We start from the raw sequence: 22,917 nt of genomic DNA on the forward strand, positions 1-22,917 counted from the left end.
GGTTTCTGGGAAACTAGTTTCGGGAGGTGTGTGTGTGTGTGTGTGTGTGTGCCTGCAGACACGCAAATGCTTGAAAAGATCTACTTATAAAATCAACTTTGTGTCTTAGGAGATAGATTTCAGATTGTGTCACCCCAGATCTCCTTTGTCCTAGAAGAAAGTACAACAGCGGATCCTTTAAGGATCTGTACCTTTAAGCATAAACCTTTAGATTCTGGTTGTGTAGTTCAGGAAAAGTTCTTTCACTGAGATAAATTCATTTGCACGTTTTTCCCTTTCATGTGAACGTCAGAAACTGCATTAAGTGATTTTGCCCTCTTATTTTCATCTACAGTAAGAAATAAAGTTTCACTCAGCCCTCTTCTGATCACTGCCCTTTTGAATCTGGCCAACCTGAAACCCTGCCCTCTCTCAGTGGATGATACAGCATGAACAAGGAGGGATTTATGAAAAATCTCTCGCTTTCAGTTCTTCTTTACTGACCAAGTTTTAAATACAGAGAATTCTCCCTTTTAACAGTTCTAGGGAGATCTCAAATGTTCTGACATATTTTTAGTTCAGGCTTTGCAATATGTGCTGTGGGGAGGGCCAGGTCCCTTTTGGGTCGGTGGGGGCCGTCTGTATCTTGCACTGTGTGAGACCAAAGCGGTGGAAAATCCCTACTGACATTTTCCTTCCTGCTCCAGTGTATTGTGCAGAGATCCGCATGCCTAGACATTATCAGACCTACCTTAAGAGCTTAAAAAATATGGTTTTCCTGGGTTTTAATCTCCATGGAGTCCAAGTCAACAGGTCTGTTGTAGGACAGGAAATCTTCTAAAGCTAACCGCTGGGAGACAATGGGTGATATGAATAAGTGACTGAATATGGGATCACACGGCCTCGGTTTTGAATTTAGATACTTACTACTATAAGGTCCTTGGCTAGAAAATTTAATTCTGTTTCTCAGTCTCCTCAACTGTAAAGTGGAAAAAAATAACATACGCGCAGCTCGTTAGGGTGTTGCAAAAACCAAAACTGAGACCACGTGAACATGCCAAGTGAACCAAGTTTCACATAAGTAGTTTTACTACAAGTGTGACTTTGTTTCCAAAGCACTGGTTTCTAATCCTATGTTTGCCAGGATTGATTTTAAGCAATTTTGAGTTACCTCTTGGGATATGAGAGAGATGGAGAGGGTCTGCTATAAGAAGAACAGTACTCGAGGGACTTCTCTCCAGAAAAGGAGTATCATCTTCGTGTCATTGGTACATCTTTGTTTGTATTTATTGCTATTTCATGCAGGGTAGCAGACACATAGGGATTAGAACAAAATCTTTTATTTCTGTTGGCTGCGTGAGCAGATTGAGATAATTAGTCTCTGTGACAATGGCCTCAGACACCCCCAACTTCCCTTTAGCGGCAAAGTGAGTGTTCATTTGGAGAGTCGCCTAATTTTTAATTTACCTAAGGCAGAAGGAGTTCCTCTTTACCAAGTGATGGGAGTAGATCATAAGACTAAGCATTAGAAATTTCAGTAAATGGCCAGTTACCTGTGTTCCTATAAAGGAAAGGAGGCACATTGGCATTTCCCAAATCATCACCGTTGACCTTGAAATTTATTTTTATCCTACCAGACTCCACTTGCCTCTCAGTCTCACCTGGTAGACTCTCAAGGTTTGGGGCCCAGTGGGGAAGTGGGTTTGGTTTACAGTAGATACTCAGCACACCCAGTGATACTTAGCAGGGAATCTTACTAGCTGGAACTAGCTATAATCCTCTGCAATGGTGGCCTGAAACCCAGGGCTGCAGTGCTTATTGATTTTTTTTTTTTTCAGGAAAAGAAGATTTTTCAGATCCCCTGGATGCATGCAGCTAGACACGGGTGGGATGTGGAAAAAGATGCACCGCTCTTTAGAAACTGGGCCATCCATACAGGTATTAACCCCGCGTTGTTTATAGAGCCCGGCGTTGTTGCTTTTTTGTGGTTGTTTTCATGCCTTTAGGTATAAGTGACAAATTAAATTGCAAAATATTTAAAGTGTACATTGTTTTTTGGTGACAATGTTTAAGTTCTACTCTCTTGGCAAATTTCAGTTATACTGTAGACTGTTAGCTATCGTTTATTTTTACTACATATATAAAATCTCCTGGTTTATGACTTCATGAAAATAGCTCTGATAAACCTGGGACTTGTTCCCAGGCACATCTAGGACACGTGGGGTACAGCCTGCATCACTCAGAAGTGATACTCGGGCTTCCCTGGTGGCGCAGTGGTTAAGATTCCGCCTGCTAATGCAGGGGACACGGGTTTGAGCCCTGGTCTGGGAAGATCCCAGATGCCGCGGAGCAGCTAAGCCCGTGCGCCACAACTACTGAGGCCCGCACGCCTAGAGCCCGTGTTCCGCAACAAGAGAAGACAGCGCAATGAGAAGCCTGCGCACCACAACGAAGAGTAGCCCCCGCTCGCTGCAACTAGAGAAAGCCTATGTGCAGCAACAAAGACCCAACACAGCCACAAACAAACAAACAAACAAATAAATAAATAAATTTATTTTTTTAAAAAAGAAGTGATGCTCAACCCATTCCATAGAAAACTTAGTCCTTAAATTTCCTGTAAATGTGGTTTTCTGATGAAGTTCCCCAGGTGTGTACCAGGGGAATATAGAACTTATTTGTTTTGCGTCGTATAAACTTGGGTCAAATTTATCTCCCCCAAAGGTAGTCAAGATTATATTTATTTATAACAAAATTTAACTAGCCAGCTATTTGCAGGAACGGACTTTTACTTAATGTTTGAGAGTCAGATGAAAAAGAGACCTTCCAGTTGCCTGTGCTTGTCGGTCTACTGGCCTCCTAGCTTTGTCTTTTCCTTACCCTGATTCTCCGTTCTTCTACCATTATAATTTTCTCTCAAGCTATTTCGTAGAGCCAGGGTGACCAGTTTGTCCCAGTTTGCCTGGAACCTTCGGGTTTTAAAACAAAAATTCCTGCATCCCAAGAACCTGCTCAGCCCCAAATAAACCAGGAGGTTTGCTCACTGTAGGTGTGGCCTAGAATTAAAAGGGTTCTCTGTACTACCTGCCAGCAATCCTGTCTCCAGACATTTTTACTCTAGAAATAATTTTTCCCCTCTTTTTCTTAACTTCGATTCTTTCAACTATTTTGTTAGGAAAGCATCAACCAGGAGTAGATAAACCTGATCCAAAAACATGGAAGGCGAATTTTCGATGTGCCATGAACTCTCTGCCTGACATTGAAGAAGTCAAAGATAAAAGCATAAAGAAAGGAAACAACGCCTTCCGAGTCTACCGAATGTTGCCTTTATCTGAACGACCTTCTAAGAAAGGTAGATAACGATATTTAGTGACTGAAACAATGATGGCTTGATATATCTTATAGTGCCTTTGTGATTTCTTTATTTCCACATCTGTAGTCACAGCAAGGATACAACCCTCGTTCCCGTTGTGGATGATAATTCTGCTCTTACCTGGCTGGGGAAAATGACTCTCAGGGCCCCCCAGAAGCAGTCAAAGAAGCATTTGGGATCTTGGCCATGTACGGATTAAAGCAATAAGTTCATTGAGAGTTTCAGAAAGAATTTAACTTAGGGAAAATGCCTCTCTGTTCTTCATGAATTAATCCAGAACTATTTTTGTTGCCACAGGAAAGAAACCAAAGACAGAAAAAGAAGACAGAGTGAAGCACATCAAGGTAATCTTTGTTCAGAGAGGAGGGCAGAGCTGTGATCATACTAATGATTCATATTCTGTCTCATAAAAATAAGTGATGTGATCTCTGTGAAGTATTTAATCTTGCTTCTTTTGCTGTTGCGTTTCATGTGCTTTACACGTCTCCTCTTTGGCATGTACCCACTTGTAGACTCAAGTACACACATCCCCTGCTTCATCCAACTTCCCTGAGCAATTTATGAATGAACTCACAAATCCAGGCTGAGCTTGACAGTCTCAAGCCTCCATCTGGTCCCTGCAACTGTTGCCAGCATGTCACTTAGTTCCAGCTAAGCTCCAGCCACCAGCTACTATCTGATGATATTAAGTAGATTTTCAGGCCATTAAATATTTTTAAAAGTATATTAAATAGTATATACTTACATTAGAATGTATTACCTATATTTATATATATGTATTGTGTTGGCCAACCCAGTATGTATGTATGAATGTATGTATGTATGTATGCATGCATGCATGTATGTATGTATGCATATATTCCATGACAAGCCATTAGTTTGGGGACACAGAGGTCTGTTCAAGCTCTCTGTTCGTGTGGATCTCAATAGTTTTTTTCCTGCTCCACTATAGAACCAGCTTTCATAACTTCCAAAAGTTTTCCGTAGGGATGCGTTTGTGTGTGTGAGCTTTTCAGTGGGCTGTGTAGTCTGAGATCCACTGCAGTGTGAGGGTCTTTGTGTGTAGATTAGGTGGCCCTTGTCAGATAGCCAGAGAACTGCCAAATATCCCATGCAAAATCGAGGGTGAGCTCAAGTTGCTAAGCAAAGAGCAGACACTGCAGTCCAGACTCACAGACCATCAGAGAGAAGATTGTTTCACCGTGCCCTGTTTGCAGATGAAGAAACAGAGGCTCGAGAGAGTTGAGTGACATGGACCCAAGGGCAGTGGAACATGTGGCCAAGTTCGCACGGTTATTTAGAACTGAACTTAAAAGAGATGCCAAGCATTCCGGTTTCTACTCTAGAATAACTCTTGAAGGAAAAACCAAATTGCCCAGACGGCACAATGTTTAAAAGCAAGCCACTTAGTCAAAATAATCGGAAAAAAATACCCAAAAAATGTACTTCAGTTTGAATTGTGAAGGTAGAGGGAAAACTTAGGTAAATTGTTAAAGTTTCAGACACATTTACTCCTGCAACGGAAAATCAATTTTTTAGCTAGAGTGTTTTAGCAGTAAGACCTCCAGTTTCCACTTCCAGTATTTTTAGTTGGTGACTTATTTTAAATATAGCATAGTATAGGCCTCATTTTATTATAAGTTTTTATTATGGAAAAACTTTATACACAGGAAGGAGGCAAGTGAGTCAAACGTACTTCATAGACCGTCACCCCGATTTCAGCATTAATCAGCTCGTGGCCATTTTGTCTCATTAGTACCTCCCTCCACTTCCATACATCCAATATGAAACTGCAGATGTTCAACCATTTTTGACTTACAAAAACAATTTCATATGGTTCAGCCCAATATTTTAAAGCAGGTTCCAAACATCTTATTTCTTTCATGACTATGTCAGTATATATCTTTAAAAGATAGACACTCTTTAAAAATAATACAGTATCATTATTGCATCCGAAAAAATTAACAGTAGTTCCTCAAAAACATCAAATATCCAGTCAGTGTTCAAATTTCCAATTTGTCTCGTAAGTGTCATAATTTTGATACAGTCTGTTTATTTGAATCAGGATCTGTATAAGGTCCACATGTTGTGATTTTTGGATATGTCTCTTAAGTTTTTTTAACCTATAGGTTTCCCCTAGATTACTTTTAAAAAATTTATTTTTTCTTGGAATGAAAAAACCCTGTTATTTGTTGTATCAAGTTCCCCACAGTTTGGATCTTTTTAGGGCCTACATTCTGATTATTGTTGTTTAGTCAGAAAAGTGTAACTTCCACAAATATGTGATTTTGAAGAATCTGCTATAATCTTAAGTACAACTATATCATATTTGCTACTAGTTTCACAGCATCTAGCTCAGTGCCTGGTACAGAACAGATAATTAATACATATATGATCACTGAATAGATGAAGATTTGTTGACTAAATAGATGCATAAATAAATGTAATATATGGGGAGGAGGGAGTGGGGGGTTTAGAATGCAGATTAATTTTGCAATCTCAGTTAATGGAGAAATGAAAATGGAGTAACAGATGTTCACTTTTCAACCAGCTTTGCTCAAACATAACCACCAGACTTCACTGGACATCAGATGCCATCGATTGGAAGATGCACCATTATTTTATGTATCTGTAAGCAAGAAAAAACTGCTTGCAGTGAAATCATGACACAGAATTGATTAGAAGGCACGTCCCATTTCAGGGGTGTGGAAATGTGAGGAATGTGCACCTTAGAATTGATGACACATGGTGTTCTTGTAAGTAAAGGACATCTGCAGTCACATCACCGATGGCAGTGTGTTCCACACGGCCAGACACCGCACTGACCCAGGGAAGCAAGTGAGAGATTTCCTCTTAGGTGCAGCCATGTGGGGCCCAGCAGAGAGTACAGTGAGAAATCCTCCTGTGATGTAGACATGGTCAGTGTCCGAAACATGGCCCTCATAGAGACATTGTTCCTTCAGCAGAAGACAGGTGATTTTCATCGGAAAACTTTTGAATTTAAATCTGCTCGCATCTGTCCTATGACGAAGCCTCAGAACGTGGATAAGGCGAGCGGGCTCCCCAGGTTCTGTGGTTCATGACTGCATAGTGTTAATGTTTCTGTAGAGTGGTTCAAAGTTAGTTCTCTAGGTTGTCTGGAATTATATATATAAAGGACCTTATCCTTACTGAGCTGTTAATACATTACTTTTTATTGTTTGTCAAACACCTAAGCTCTGAGTTTTCTGTTCCGTGCATATATATATATATGTGCAACTGGATAGACTAGGTTGGTTTCTTCCGCAGAGAAAATTTGTCTTGTATGTAGTAACTAGGTATGAAAATTTGCTATTAAAACAAGCTCTTCCCAATCTTCCTTTAATTCAAGTTGAATTTTTTTAAGATACCTGAAGAAGTCCTAATCTTTTTTTAATTAATTTTTTTTATTGGAGTAGAGTTGATCAAGTTGAAGTTTTAACTAGCAAAGGACGTTTAGAGCATGCAGGCCCACTGTCAGAATATTTCTTGGGCTATTCAGGCAGTTTATCTCCGTGCTCTTTGTGTCCTCCCTAAATAGCTTCCCTGAAACTGGGAGACCCAAGGCTCCTTGACCATGTAATATGTGCAGAAATGCTGCCCCTATATCCCCTGATGTTCTCTTTGGGAGTATATGCTGTGCACTCAGTGAGCCATCTTTTAGTTGAACTAAGCCCTGCCTGCGTGGAGGTAACTGGCTGTCTAAGGAAATAAGAGTAAGAAACACAGTAGTGAGCTGTATGAGATGGGACATCATCAGAGCATATTGGTGTTTCAGAAAATGTCACAAGGCCAAGATCAGTAAGGACAGAGGTGGATAAAGCAGCGAGGTGGTAGCTGACGTTTTGGAGCCCCTACCCGGTTCTCAGCTCTGATTATTATCTCATTTAGTTCTTCCTGTGATGGGCAGGGTTTCTCTCTTTCGCATACGTGGGAATGGAGGCACAAAGATGTTGAGTAATTTTCCCAGAGTTGCTCCACTTTATGGAATTGAGATTTGATTCCGGGTTAGTCCAACCTCAGAACCTGTGCTCTTTCACTGCCCTCAGTGCCTCTCAGCCTCTCGGAAGCTGTGGGCTCTGATCCAGGCCTCGGGGGACTCTCCAGTATATCGGTGGACATTCCCCAGCACCAGATCATACGTAAAGCCCTGGAGATCAGAGCTGCTGTTTGGTCTTCGCTGGATGAGTCAGGACACCGGCTTCATTAGAGCCAGAGCCTGAGTGAGGGTACAAGGGGAAACAGAGGCATGTAGGTAGGGAGGATTCGGAATTAATACTTCCTGCCTCAGAGGATTGTTTGCAGAGGACATATGCGTGCTTCGAAGCTGTGAAGTGCTTCCAGATTAAAACATCGGTGTGATGATGGAAAACATGATCCGGGACTGTCTCTAATGTCACTTGGTAAAGACTAGGACTGATCTGTATTAGTTCTGAGTGCAGGCCTCTGGGTGGAGGTTACAGAAAAGCAGGTATTGGCTGAGCAGAACTTTCTAATAGAGCTCTCACCGCCCACAGTGACTTGAGCTGGAATATGCAACAATATGCTCCCTGTCACTGTCCAAAGACAGGCTGAATGACCGACCACCTGTCAGGGCTGATACTGGAGTGATCTGTCCATGGGTTGCAAGGGGTCTTCACTTTTTAAGCCTCACGCTGGCAACCCACCTGAACTTTCAAGAGATGAAATCAGAGCTGCCCTGGAGGGAGCAGGTGGGGGGCCTGTCCTGCCCACTCTGGTGCCTCGCTTTCCTCCTGGTAGCTCTTGGGAGGACTGCTCAGAGCGCAGTCTGCAAACTGGTTGGCAGAGTAACCTCCGTGGATGCTTTTGTGAGACAAGGCACAGCTGAACTCCTTGGGAAGGCTCTGGAGCACAGAGGGGTCGATATTTAAGGGAGGTTTTTCTCACCGTGATGGGAAGCAGCAGATGGGGGCAGAGACTGCAGTAGAGAGTTCAGGTGAAGATGGTGGCAGTTGGAATGGAGAGGAGACATTTCCCTGGAAGAAGAGGTGGGAGGAGGAAGCCAGGTGTGGATCTAAGAGGTGGCCCTGACTTCTCAAGCTTCCTGGAGGGGTTGTTGGGAGCGGAGCATGTTTTGTGGAGAAGAGGGTGAGTTTAACTGTGGACGTGGTGGGCTAGAAAGGGCAGAGGGCCCTCCAAAGCAGACACCAGGTGGACAGTTGGATCTGACAGGCACCGAGCTCGGGTGAGTGTTGGACGCCAGGTGTGTGGTCATTTGCCCAAGAACGATGTTGGAGGCCGTGGGAACAGATGCCTTCCCCAAGAGGGAAGCTACATGAAATGAACACGGAGACCCAAGGAGAAGACGAGGAGAAAAGCCAGCCAAAGAAAGAAGTCTAAGGGGAAGTTGCAGTGGGAGCAGCGAGGAAGAGAATGAAGACGGCCTAGTTCCAAGGGAGGAAGGTGTCCTAGGGCTGGGCAGGAGGCCGCAGCCTGTTTCAGCTGCACTCCTGTTCTTAGTGGCCTCGGGGCCTCCGAGGTATAGAGTGTGCAGTTCCCCGGGCCGACTTTGACTTTCATGAAGCCCAGCTGTCAGCCTGAGATTTTGTTGGTAGAGAGACCTAGAGATGCCCTTAAATTTGGCTTTCAGGAGACTGGCTTTGCACAGATGAATTAGGGCCTTTCTGGAGGTTGGGGATGGGAAATGGTCTTACAGCCATTATATTTGGCCTCTAAGGAGGGGACATGTAGACAAGGGCTGTGGCAACAGAATGAGTGGCCTTGGTTGTCCTCTATTCGGCCCACCCACAAGCCCCTCCAGCAAGCATGGCTTTGAGACCAACCAAAGAAATATTATTTTAGAGGTCTAAGGAAGGCTGCCCCTGCCCCTGCCCCTGCACGCTCTCTTGAGCTGGTTTGCTTTTGCCTAAAGTCCCTTAAACTGTAGAACAAACCTTGGATTCTATAATGAGAAGAAAGGTTCTTGGGCATAAATATTTGGCAGAGTTAATAGATCATGGAGCGGTCTGAACCCAAGTACAATCTGTTTTTTGGTTTTCTTTGGGGCAAGGTGATTTACAGGAGAGCCTACAGCTAAAGTAAGAAAGGGAACAGAAAGAGGAGGCTAGTTCAGGATTCACCAGGACAGGTCATGGTACAGCCAGGCGGGGGACAGGGCAGGAGTGGGTATCACAGAGAAGTAGAAGACGCTGTGGGCAAAGGCCTTTCGTGACCTGCAGGATCTCTCTGTACATGTTCCGTAGAGAAATATTCACCCATTTTCTTAATTTGTGTTCCTTGCTTTTAAAAAAAAAAAACATAGTTTAGGTTTCGATCTTCCTATTCTAGTCATTTCAAAAATTTCAACCGAGTGTAGTGAAGATCCCTGTTTTTCCGCACCCTGGATGGAGCCCTTTCAGGGAGGTGCTGGCTACATTTCACTGTACAATCTGCTATATTGTCCTTCTAAAACCAGTGAGAAGGTTTGCGCTGAAGACTTGGAGATCGGCAGGTTATTTTGGAAGTGGGGATGGGAGGAGGTAAAACAATGTTCGGAGCAGTCCAGCTCAGTCTCCATTGGTAGAGTATTCTGTTTCGTTACAGGAGTGCAAGAGGCAAGGTGGGGATCTGGGGAGTAGAACAATGTTGAAAATAGTTCAGTCTCAATCTCCATTGGCATTAGTACAGGATCCAAGGGTTTATTAAGACAGAAGCTACTGGAATTGGACCATGTTGCCTGACCAAAGATGTGAGTTCAGTTCCTGTATCTCCTCAGAGTAAAAGCAGTGTGGTCTTGGAAAACTAATTTCATCTGTGAGTCATAGTTTTCCCAAGTGTAGTGTGATAGAAGTATCACTTGCCACTAATTACACTGTAGATCATGTGAAACTCTTTTGAAGTCTCCAACTGAGAAATCAGAATAATTTAGGTTTTTAAATATGCGCAAGTCTGACTGCCTCGTTACCTTTATAAGAAGCCTAGAAGCAGAACGAGTGAATAATACCTTGGCAACGAAAGAAACCCACGAAAACGAGCAGTTCTTTCCATAATTCCTTACAACGTTCTTAGTTCCTTTTGGGGAATTGAAGAGGTGGAAGGGAGAGAAGATGACACGTGGGGCATGATGGGGGGTGGGGTGGGAAGGGGGCCATTGAGGAAGCCAGGGAGAAGGATGCCATCAGAAAGGTGGAGAAACAGATAGATTTTGTTACCAAGGATGGAGAGTACAGGCCTTCCTGTTGGATGTCAGAGTGTGGGGCTGAGGGAAAGAGACTTGCGCAAAGGTCACTGGATTTGGGATAGTAGCGTTTTATTGGTGACCTTAGGTAATAGTGAGTGCTTATTTAATAATAGGTGCCAGGTGCATATTTATCTCATTTAACCTTCCCATTATCCCTATGACATGGGTCCTATTACTGTCCTCAGTTTACAGCTGTCCGCAGCATCCTAAGAGATCACTAAAGAGGCTAAAGTTCTATAACTAGAGGAAGACTTGGACCCCAGGCTCACGCGACTCCAAAGCCAGGCTGTCTCACCACCCCGACCCCAGGAGCTGGGAGCTTGATTCCACAAGTGGAGTGGCAGCCAGACTGCAGGCTTCATGGTGGTGCAGTGAGGAGGTGATGCTGGGAAGGCAGGTGCACTGTCAGGAGTTTGCCTCTAAAGAAAGAGAAAAGTGGTGACTCAAGTCACAGGCGAGGGAGTTTCTTCCCAGAAAGGATAAACTCTTCGGAATTTGTCAGAGAGATGCTGCAGGAGAAAGGGATAAACATTCTGCCCAGTGGGGCTGTCCTGGGTTCTTCCTGGATTCAACCTTTGGTACATCTGGTCAACCCTGCCATGTGTGATTTTTGTTTGTTTATTTTTTTGAGAACTGAGCTGTACAGTGAGGTGATGTCTTTGAAGCCGTGGTTATCATGGCGGGAATTTGCCAGATGGGATTGGGAGGGAGGGGGTAATTTCCCCCTCCTTCCCTAAGATTTGGGGGGGGTTCATCATTGGTTCCAAGCAGCACATAAATTGATAAGAACACCCTGCATGTCTTGCAGCATCCTCTCTAAATTTTTCAGAGCACAGTCATATCCACCTCACATGATCTTCTGCTCCTGTCTTCTATTCTTGCCACCCCTCCACCCTCCTCTCCAGTTTGGTCTCCCCAGGAGTTGTCACGTGTGGCTTTTTTTGTCTGATTGTGTTGCTGTCATAGACGCCAGTGTAACCTCCCCTTGAGGAGAAGCTCTCTCATCAAAACGCTGAAAGTCAGTCTGTACTCCAGCGCTGGCTCTCCCAGAGCCGTTGGCGCGTTCAGAGGTTGGAGGGCTCTGGTGCACTTGAATAAAGCAGAATTGAGAGCCAAGCTTAGGAAGAGGAGTTTGCTCTCCTAGTTTCATTAATATGAATGTGTAGCCTCTTGGGCTGCATGGGCATTCGGAAGGCATGCCTGCGGAGCCATGGGTGTGGGCTGTCTCACTGGACTCCACGGGGTGGCGGAGGCTTTGGCTATGAGTCTGGCCCGTGTGACCGGCCACCTGCCCCCGACCCTGGGGCAGGATGCTCAAGTGGCCAGAATCCGGAGCAAACCCTATCCAAGAAGAATTCATCCACCACGTCCTCTGGATTTCGTCCTTGGGCTGATAGTTGAGGCAGAGCTTTTCCTCCGAAGTTATAAAAGAGGTGGCAAGATTCCTCCCTTAGAGAGAAAGCCAGGAGCTGAGTCTTACACGCACCCCCTCCCTCAGAGACGGATGAGTTGGGATCTCAGCAGCAAGGTGCTTTACCTAGGCAGTAACCCAGCTCCGCTTAACCCCAGGGCTACCTTGCGCAGGGATAAGCATTTCAGGAGGGCAAGCCAGGTGCACGGATACCGTCTCCTCCAAGGAAAAGGAAAGAAAGGGAACCCTTGGCGAGACACTCTACGCAGAAATGTGCTTCTTAAGCTCCAGGCTGATTTAAAACACGTAGGGAATGCGTTTGGGAGACGAACGTGACCTTGGCATTAAAGAAAGTGGACGGAGGGTAGAATTTAAGCTAAGCACAGGGAGGGAAAAGGAAGTGTTCTCAATTCTTTTTTCTTTTCTTCTTCCTAGCAAGAACCAGTTGAGTCATCTTTGGGGCTTAGTAATGGAGTAAGTGATCTTTCTCCTGAGTATGCGGCCCTGACTTCAGCTATAAAAAATGAAGTGGATAGTACGGTGAACATCATAGGTAAACTGTTTTGACATCTCATTTTTTTATACGCACGAGTAGCTCCCTGGGGTCGAGAATTTGTAAAACGTGATTTGAAATAACATAGTCAGCGGGAGGAGGTCTTGGAACGATCTCAAAATGCAAGTTCAGGCCCCCAGATTTCAGGGCTGAAGAATAAAGGCCTTTGAGGATCAGGTAAAGGAACTGAGGCAGATCCGCCTCAAAAAAATAGGCAGATGAGATGGGGATGCTCCCCCCAGCGGCTAAGGATTAGCGGTTCTCAGTCTTTCAATAATTGGTCACGTGGACAAAAATGTTATTTCTTTAACTTGGGAACAAGGAGGGGGGAGACTGTCCCTGTGGGTCCTCTCAGCATCTGCTCCAAGACGGGCCTGCCACAGAGGTGGTGCTCATCTCACAGATGGGGAAACAGAGGCACGTGGACAGAGGGCACCCTGTGATCCCACAAAGAGTGTTGAGTGCCTTCTGTATACCAGACGTAGCGCTGTGAGCCAGAAACAGGTTGGGGAGCAAGGCGGGCCCAATCCCTAGTTTCATGGAAGAAGACACATAATAAACAAATAAAAACTGCACGTAACAACAGCGTTACCGTGTGTGATAAATGTGCCAGAGGAGAAGAGTGGAGAGATGAGATGACACCAATGGCTGAGGACCTGCAGTGTGGGTCCCGATGCAGGAACACGCTTAAAGGACTAGAGGGAAGGCCGGTGCTCGTGGGGAGGGCGTGTGAGGTCCCTCAGAAGGGAGGCGGGGCGGGCTTATGGAGACCTTCGAAGATCCTGGGAAGGAGGTTGGGTTTTATCCCCAGACTGCTGGAGGGTGTGGGTTTTTTGGTTTTCTTTTTTTTTTTTTTTAAGTTTTAAAAACTTGAAGTATAGCAGATAGTAAAGTGCCCAAATGTTTTCCATACACACACCATGGAAACACCACCCCTGGAGGCTTTTAGGCAGGTGGGTGACAAGTGTGAATTATATCTCAATAAAGTCCCGCTGGGATGCTGCCAAGCATGGAGGGTAGGGACTCTTTGCAAGCGTGGAAGAGGCCCAGGCTTGACCTTGTATTCTGACCCCAGCCCTGGAATCCAGAACCTCGGTTTCTTTGCCCTCAATACCTTTTGGTTCATTACCTTTTGTTCCATTTTGTAAACAATTAGGGCTTCTGATGCTGGTAAGAACAGGAAAAATCCTGTTCCAAGAGCAGGCCTCATATCCGAGGACCTTCATTTGTGGGTTCTCAGCTGAGTAGGGACAGGAGGCCGCAGCCTCCTCTCCTTCCCCTGGGCTTTGGAGTTTGGAAGTAGAATCACATGTGCAGGGTCTCCCTTGCACGTTGAGGTCTCCAGCAGCGTGAAGAAAGAATGAAGCCTGGGTTGAGACTCAGCACGTGCTGTATCTCATGTCAGGATGGCCATGGCTTCCTCGCAGGGCTCACGTCTGAATGGGGTGCTTTTGCATAGAGACAGATGGCCCTACAGTCATTTTCAGCCCAGCGGACTCTCCGAGAGTATCTTTCTCACTTCCCCTCTGGAGTGAGGCCGCTTGCCTGACCGGAAGCCCAGCTCTCCTCCCTCCTGGGCCCTTTTTTCCACGGCTGAGAGCTGCTTCCCCAGCACCTGGGCTTTTGTCATCCCTTTCTCAGCAGGCTGTCCTCAGAAAGCCTCTGCCCACTGAGCCCTTTTTAAAAAGGAAGATAGTTGCCGATCTCCCAGGCACGCTTTCTTAAGATTCAGCTTATTTCGAGGCAGCTGGTTGGCTCTTGGAGCTCCCCTTCACTGAGGAGGTGAACTCAGCCTCAGATAAAATGCCAAACAAAAGCCAGAATTGGACCAGTTTTCTTTACTTTTTTTTTTAACATTTTGGTTGAGCCTTCAGTAGGTAAATTCTCTGCCAGGTCGATTGTTCATTGCCCTTATGGTATGATTGGGGCTACATGGTGTTGGTACTAATTTAATGAGTCATTATCCTGGGGCAAAGACAAAGGCCAGGTTTGGTTAGAGAATCACCTACTGGATTAAATGATTCTCTTCCTGACAATAAAATCATAATGGATGGCAGTAAAATGAGTTTGAATGTCTCTTTCTCATTAGTCAGTGACCCTTGTGAAGGTATGTAATGATAGAGGAAGTGGATCCATGCGCGTATTTTAAAGGAGTGGGTCATTTGTGATTATTGCTAACAGTAGCACTCGCTCGGATTTTAAACCCTTCGCAGAGCTTTGTCTCCACTCTCCCAAGTGACCAGTCATTAGCCATCCCAGCCTCTGCGATGTGTGGACCGAGATGAGAAGCACAGGGGTTCTGATTCCAAGGCCACTGTGGCATTTGAGAGATTCTCTTTCGGGCTCTCTTTACTTTTTTAAAAAATGCTTTATTTAAAAACGAAACCATTTCTTGCTTTCCATTCATTTGTCTCTAAACCCAGAGTTCCGGCCAGTTTTGTATCCAGGCACCAAGATGAAAACCTCAAGATGTTTTCATTCTACGCTTATAAGCCCATGATTATAAGATTAAAAATGGGAGCTAAAACGAGTCCTTACTATGAGAGCATTTTTCTCGTTGTCAGTAGGCTCTGTCACTAGGGAAATAGATTGAAAATCAATATCTTAATCCCTTGGATGCCAGCCACCCAGTACACTTTTATTCTGGAGGAGGGGTGCTGTTTGGTAAGTGAATCCAGTAAGGGTGTAAAGCACGAAATGTCCTGTTACCCTGACAGATGAACTCCTGCTGGATTGCTGCTGTGTTTTACTTTTATTTCTGCGGCAGATCACGGCAGGAAAACACACACACACACACACACACACACACACACACACACGCACGAGTGTGCACACGCCCATGGTCAATGGGCAGTGTCCTGGTCTTGCCTTCTTGTCCAGAACAGCTGAATGTACGTCCAGATTAGCAGGCTGTGCGCTCCAAGCAGGAGGGCAGCATCTCTCTGCTTAAACCAGGTCTTTTCACGTTTCATCTCTCCCTCCTGTTTAAATGCACAGGTCAGCACCTCCAAAGATCTTCCCTGCTATCCCTTTAAGGGGAGGGAGAAAAAGACTCATTTTTATTTTTACTTTTCTTTCACATTGAATTATTTTGTGTGTGCGGCAACTTCTGTTTTTAGGAAGCGGAAGAAGCCAGCAACATGTTGGATTGTTCTGATAATACCCTGCTGGCCTCTTGCCCAGGTCAGCAGGGCCTCTGCTGAGCAGTATTGAAATCACCTCCAGGCCAGTGTGAGAAGTTAGCAGGTGCGGACATTCTTTCTCCCTGGCCTAGGCGGGGCTTCATAACCCCATTGTGTTTCTTGATAAAAGGTAACCCCACCCTTCAAGAAAGCAAAGATTGCTGTGAAATGAGGGAGGCTATTCATGACCCTGAAGTAAATCAAGCTGGCCTTAGGGGACTAGACAGAGACAATTAGGAAATAATGTAATTTGAATTCTGTCGATTTTGGTGGCCCAAAATGCACCTTCTAGGATGTACCTTTTTCTGGTAGTTACTTCCAAATTTGACCAACTTTATCTAAAGTAAACCTTGAGTAGCTGTTTTTCAGCCAAGCTTAGAAACTTGAATATCGACAGGAGCAGAACAACAACAAAAAAGTTAAAAAAAAAAGGAGGAAAACAGATTCACAACTAAGAGACCAAACTTAGGGCACCCCCAGGGCCTCACGGTCATAACTCAAGCCTGGCAGCCTCTGGTACCAGAATTCATAGTGACTTGAGGATGGCCAAAGGTGATGCCAGGCTGTAGAACTGTCTTCAACTTTTCCAGATCCTTTGTTCCCTGTTTTGTGTGTTTGCTTTTGTTTTTTGCCATTTTCTCTGGTGCTTAAGATATGAAAAATTCCATCTACAAGATAAAAAGTAGATTTGGGGTGGTTGTTTAGATGGAAGGCACCCCTCTTGAGAAGGAGCGAGTGAAGGCTTTCCATGCTGGTTCATCCCTCAGGAGCGGGGTCCAGCGACAAGGCATCCAGTTTTCTCAGGACCCCTAGAAAACTCTTAGCAATAGGAGAGTCCATGTGAGGTGTGAACCCAGATCTCACAGTAAACCCAGACACAACCAATAATACATCTTGTTTTTCTTAGGTGAACTGGACCTTGGAGAAGCCAAGGTCACAGAGGTGAGGCTGCATGGGATGTGCCCTCGGTCACCACATGCACCGGCAACCCTGGGCAGTGGACATGGAGGTTCTTTCAACCTTTAAGGGGTTTTTATTTACCCGAGAAAGCTGCCAACTTTTTACGAGGCTGTATATATTTTTCTGCCTTGACATCTCCACCTTATTTATAATTAACTATCGAATCCTGTCTTCCCCCGTCCTATTCCTCAAATCCGTCCCCTTCTTTCTATTTCAGATGCGACTCCCAGTCACCTTCGTGCTTGCCTCAGCTCTGCTTCCATGCTGCCCCTTCTCCAGACACAGTCATTTGTTAAAAAATGCCAGTCTTACCATGTCACCTTTGCCCCCAACCCCCAGGACAAAGACCCGCATGTCCCCAGTGTCCTGGTGACCTGGCCCCTGTCCACTTCTTTTATACCTGTTTTTGAAGTCGAATTACTCTGAACAGTTGGACTTCCATGTGCCTATCCAGCGAGAAAGAGAGGTTTGGGTTGTGGGTTTTGTTACTGTGGGGTGGACGCTATAGCTCTGTCAACCCAGCAGAGTAAGGAAGGGGCGTTCGGCGGGTCCGTCGGGAGGGGTATGCTGCCAACCCGTGAGGTCTTAGGCAGGTATCTGCTGCCGGACCATTGACCCTTGAGACACGGTGATGAACTCAACTGAGTTTTTACTAGAACATATTATTTGCCCCCCTTTATAGCAGAGCAGCATGTGATGATGTTTACTCGTGGAAGTGCAGTGTGTGTACCACACCCTGCACCCACGTCAACTTGTCACTGTTGAGGCAGTCTGGCCCCTTCTCTGAAAGTACTAACCCCGTAGAGACTTGTGTCTCCCACCGTCGCCCTTGGATGCCTAAAGCGAATCATGGCCAGAGTTTATTTTAAAAAAGAAAACAGAGCACCAGATTAGAAGTTAAAAGACTGGGGTTCTAGAACTAGTTCTGCAGGGTTTTATTTATCACATGATCCTAGGCAAACTCCCTCACCTCTCTGAGACTCAATTTCCTCGTTATCTAAAGTGGAAACGAGGGGACTTCCCTGGCGGTCCAGTGGTTGAGACTTCGCCTTCCAATGCAGGGGATGCAGTTTCAGTCCCTGGTCAGGGAGCTAGGATCCCGCGTGCCTCGCGGCCAAGGGACCAAGGCGTAGAGCAGAAGCAGTGTGGTCACAAATTCATTAAAGACTTTGCAAATGGTCCACATCAAAACAAAATCTTTTAAAAAAAATTAAATACAGTGGAAATGATAAAAAATGATCCCACCTACCTCACAGGAGTGTTGTGAGGACCAAATGGAACAGAAAACTCACTGTGTGGTTAGAAGGTAGTAAAATTAATATTATGATTGTGGTATTATCAAATCATATTAAAATACATTTGATTAAGAGACATTGCCTCCATCTGTGCTGCGTCATCAGGCTGGTATTCACAGTTTAAATTCTCGAAGTTTCAGATCAGGGCGAGAAGAAATTTCTCTCCATGGCAGCATGCAGATGGCCGGCTTTTATAGGCTTTTATCTTGACCCTGCAGCTGCCTGAGTGACCTTGGCAATTTACCCAACCTCCCTGGGTTTCAGCTGCAAAGTGATAGGACCAACCCACCTTCACAGAACTTTCCGGTTCCTAATAGTCTACTTTTAAGAGCTTTCTCTGAGGCTTGGGGGCAAGTACTTTCGCAGGTGGAGCCCCGCGTTGTCAACAATTGTTAATAAGGTAAGAATGACCTTTTAAGGAATCAAACCAGTTCATCAGTAACCAGCCATGAATAATATTGTTGTAAGTCTCAGCACCGAGGTCCAGATAAAATTACATGCCTGCGGGGGACTCTTCCTGATGCGCTGACCTTCATAATCTGGAGAAGCTTAGTGGATTTCTAGTTCCCTAACCGTTCAGGAATTTCCTTGGCACCCAATATAGAACTGTTGAAAAGCAATTTCACTATTGGTTATGAGCCCAGAGTCTTATTAAGGTGAGATTTGAAAGGTTTTATCCTAAGAGGGGCTTAGAAAGCCCAGGGAAACTCAGTTTGAACTTCCTTAACTCTTTCTTTCAGGGAGACGGTGCTGTTGAGAGGGGAAAGCTGAATTTGCCTCCTGAGGCTGCCACCTTCCGGCTGTCTGACCTTGAATTAGTCATTGAACTCTTCGTTAGTTATTTAACTCTCCACGATGCTTTTCCTCCTGTCTAAAATGGAGTGATAACTGTGTCTTCCCCGTGGAATTGTGAGGTCTGGCAGGTGATAGGTCAAGGTGGGAAAGACAAAGTTCAGGGCCCAGGAAATGCTAGGTTTTGTTATTATGGGTTATCAGTCATGAGCCTCTAGCACGTAGAGGGCTCCCACTTCTGACCTTATGTGCTGTAGCAGTTTGCTAAGCTTGCTATTCTTGTGACTTTCCATTTGTTAGGAGTCAGTGGCACTGTCTGTGTTGTCCCTTAGGGCGAAGTTTGGTGGTTCAGGGGAAATCAGCTCTCATCTATCTCCATAGATGGATAAAGAGAGAGAGATGGATTAGGGCTGGTGCGTAAAGCCCTTCCAGAGAGCATCTCACATGCTGGGATTTCCCAGCTTCTCTCTTGGACTTGCGACTTACGAGTTCAGAAGTTTCTAAAGTGCCCTCAGTCGTGTTCAGATGGAGAGCAGCGGTCGTCCCTGTCCCAGGCACAAAGCCACATACTCCTAGGGCAATGTCTGGCCCTAGAGATCATGTAATATTAACTGGGTATCCAGATGTAGCCCAGAAAACGAAAACTTATTTTTCTATCCTGGTCACCAGCATTTGGGATACACTTAAAATTTGAATAGAGATGCTCATCTACTTTTTGTCTTAAGGCATGTATGTTAAGTGAAATACCGTAAAACTAACCCCCTTTAGGTGTACAGGTCTATGATTTTTGACAGACATCCTCAGTGATGTGACTACCACTACATTTAAGACATAGGACATTTTCCTCACCCGTAAATGTTTCCTCTCCCTCCTTCCAGCCGCTGGCAGCTATGGCCTACTATGTCTTTATCCCTTCACCTAGGTTTTAAAAAGCCCGCTTGCCAGGAGTCTGGAAATTTTCTAGAAAACGTTCATCGTTCCATTTGGTATTCACTAGCGGTCCTGAACTCCTGCAGGCCTCTGGCTGCAGTCTGGGAGCCCTGCTCTGTTTATTCATCTCTTTCCTCAGCAAAGCTTCACTGAGCTGCTCTCCGGTACAAGCCGTGAACGTGTGCTGTGACTTGAGACAAAAAGTTCTAACGCAGGGTCTCAACTCTCGGGAGCCACAGTGTGGCTGGGAGACAACACGTACGAATAAAGGGTTAAATAAAGGGCCGCTGCCTTAACTGGGCACGCGAGGCTGAAAGTGAAGGCACGGCACAAGGTCGCGTCATGCTGTCGTTTTGGCCAAGCCATGGGGACAGCAAGCGAGGGGCCCGCAGGAAAGAGAGGGCAGTCTGTTCTGGGGGGTCAGGAAAAGGCCCCCCGAAAGCAGAGGCATCTGACTCCTGCCTGCCACTCACTCTCCCCTTCCACCCACCGCGCTGCCGCCTCACCGAAGCCTTTGATTTCCTGTAACTGGAAAAAAAATATCCCACTTCCTGAACTTTCATCACGGGCCCTCCGCCCTCCCTGCTTTTCCTTTTCACTACTGTCCTCAGTTTATTCTCTAGATCATTGTGTGCTGGCCTCCAGCCCTACTGGACTTCTTACAAGCCAGATCCTGGACTAGATTACACTTCCTCTACCCTTCCTACCTGACAACAGTGCCTTGTACAAAGAGGATGCTCAGGAAATCTCTGTTAGTTGAATGACTGAGTTGGGACTTATGGGGGAAAACACTGAGGGAGAGAATTCCTGGTCAGAACAAAGGGACATAATTAGGAAGATGCTTGAATGGCTGCCATAGTTTATACTCCCAGGAATGACAGTGCAAGGGAGAAATGAATTTTGGAGGATTGGAAGTTAAAGGGGCCTTGATTTAAATCAAATCTATATAAGATCTTAATTTTCTTAGTATGTAAGGTATCAGTTTTATCCACCCCCTCATCAAACACACACACACACACACACACACACACACACACGTCCTGTTTGGTTTCTATCTCCACCCACCAATTTGGGAAAGGACAGGACCCATCTTGTTTTCCTGCCGTCTTATTTTACTTGGGAGAGGAGGCAGAAGAAACTTGAGAGAGGTCAGTGTCAGCGCTCAGTCTGTGTCTGGTGAGCTGCATAATTGATGCTCTCAGGCTCAAGTAGTATAGTCCAAAGGATAAAATAAGAATTGGGGAGTCTGCCTGCCATATTTAGCCTGCCTTCCTTTTCTTTAATTTTATCCCCTCCAGGAAAACCCACACGGCATCCAGTTTCCCTTCCATTCTGTATGCTGTGGCTTTGTGGAGTCTTTTATCACATCCCCAAATCTCCTTTCCCAGCCTCTTCGGTGCTTTTTTTTTCTTTGCTAGAAAATCCATGAATTCTCACTGCCTTCTAAAACCTTACCTGAGTAGAAATCAGGTAATGTTCTCCCTACCTTACTGCTAGTCACTTCATCACCCCCCTTCAAGCAGTTAAAACAGAAACCCATGTATAAACAGAAATACTTGAGTAATCAAAATATTATACTTTGAGCAGTGAAAACAGGAACTGGCCCATGATGCTAACTTCTCAAGGAGACTGGAATGTGGCCACCTTCCCGCCTAATCTGAACATTTTACAGGTGGCCCGGGACGTAGAGCACAGCCCATAATCCACGCTGTGTGACTTTGGACGAGCTACTGTACTTCTCTGTGCCTGACACTCTTCATTTATAACAGGATAATGATGCTTTCCCTGTCATTCCCATGTGTTGAAATGTTAAAATAACTTATACAGGCATGAGTAAAACATTGATTATGAGGGCAAAGTGCTTTGAGAGAGGCCCTTGGGAAAAACATTATTGGTCCCATTTGTTTATGGGTGCCAGTTTTCAGGGATATTCCATCCAATCAATTGTCAACAGAAGTATAAGGTCAGCTCTGTTTGAAAGTAAGACAGGGCATTAGGGGCATTCAAATTAAAACCACGATGAGGTATTACCACACATCTATCAGAATGACTAAAGTCAAAAAGTAGTGACAGGGCTTCCCTGGTGGCGCAGTGGTTGGGAGTCCGCTTGCCGATGCAGGGGACGCGGGTTCGTGCCCCGGTCCGGGAGGATCCCGCATGCCGCGGAGCGGCTGGGCCCGTGACCCATGGCCACTGAGCCTACGCGTCCAGAGCCTGTGCTCCGCAACGGGAGAGGCCACAACGGTGAGAGGCCCGCGTACAGCAAAAAAAAAAAAAAAAAAGTAGTGACAACACCAAAAGCTGGCTAAAATGTGCATAAATTAGCTTGTCCATACATTGCCAGTAGGAATGTAATATGGTATAGCCACTCTGGACACTAGTTTAGCAGTTTCTTGTAAAACTAAACATATAATTACCATGTGTTCCAGCAATTGTACACTTGGGCATTTGTCCCAGAGAAATGGAAACTTATGTTCAGATAAAACCTGTGCATGAATGTTCATAGCAGCCTTATTCGTGATAGCCGAAGAATGGACAGGAACCTACAATTCCTTCAGTGGGTGAATTGAGTTGGGTTCCTCCAATTGAAGGAACCTACAGTTCCTACTGATACACCCCAAAACTTGGATGAATCTCCAGGGAATTCTGCTGAGTGAAAACAGCCCATCTCAAAAGGTTACTGTGTGAGTCCATTTGTGAAGCATCCTTGAAATGACAAAAATTATAGAAATGGGAAACAGATGAGTGGTTGTCAGGGGTTAGAGACAAGGGGAGGAGGCTGAAGGAAGGTGGATACAGTTACAGAAGATGCTTGTGATGATGAGACTGTTTGGTGTTTTGACTGCGGAGGTGGGTACATGAAACCACGTATGTGATGAAATTGCACAGAACTAGGTACACACACACGAAGGGGTACAAGTGAAACGGAGGAAACCTGAACAAGATGCATCGATTGTCAAATGTCAATATCCTGATACTGTATGATAGTTTTGCACATGGGTAAAGGGCACGTGGGATCTGTGTATTATTTCTTACAACTGCACGTGATCTCAGACTGAAAAGTTTAATTAAAAAACAGTTGAGTCAGGATTTCAGAGGCAGGGTGGTCAGAATTCATATTATCAGTGTTTTGAGGAGTTGATGCTCCGAAGGTGTGTCAGAAAATTGGGAAAGCATTCTTTTCCATTGTTTTGATATGACATCCATTGTCTGCAGAGGAGGAGGC

The 22,917-nt window shown here is 45.2% G+C and overlaps 1 protein-coding gene across 2 annotated transcripts in view; it reads left to right on the plus strand.

The window, feature by feature from the left end:
* IRF2 (interferon regulatory factor 2) overlaps positions 1-22,917 on the plus strand; it is an 84,557-nt gene that overhangs the window by 50,133 nt on the left and 11,507 nt on the right. For both annotated transcript variants that reach the window (XM_067721798.1, XM_067721797.1), the window contains 4 exons: positions 1,818-1,917; positions 3,152-3,328; positions 3,647-3,693; positions 12,415-12,532. In XM_067721798.1, coding sequence (XP_067577899.1) covers positions 1,818-1,917; positions 3,152-3,328; positions 3,647-3,693; positions 12,415-12,532 — 442 coding nt within the window. The remainder of the gene's footprint in view (positions 1-1,817; positions 1,918-3,151; positions 3,329-3,646; positions 3,694-12,414; positions 12,533-22,917) is intronic.

This window comes from Pseudorca crassidens, chromosome 21 (assembly GCF_039906515.1).
Source record: "Pseudorca crassidens isolate mPseCra1 chromosome 21, mPseCra1.hap1, whole genome shotgun sequence".
NCBI lineage: Eukaryota > Metazoa > Chordata > Mammalia > Artiodactyla > Delphinidae > Pseudorca > Pseudorca crassidens.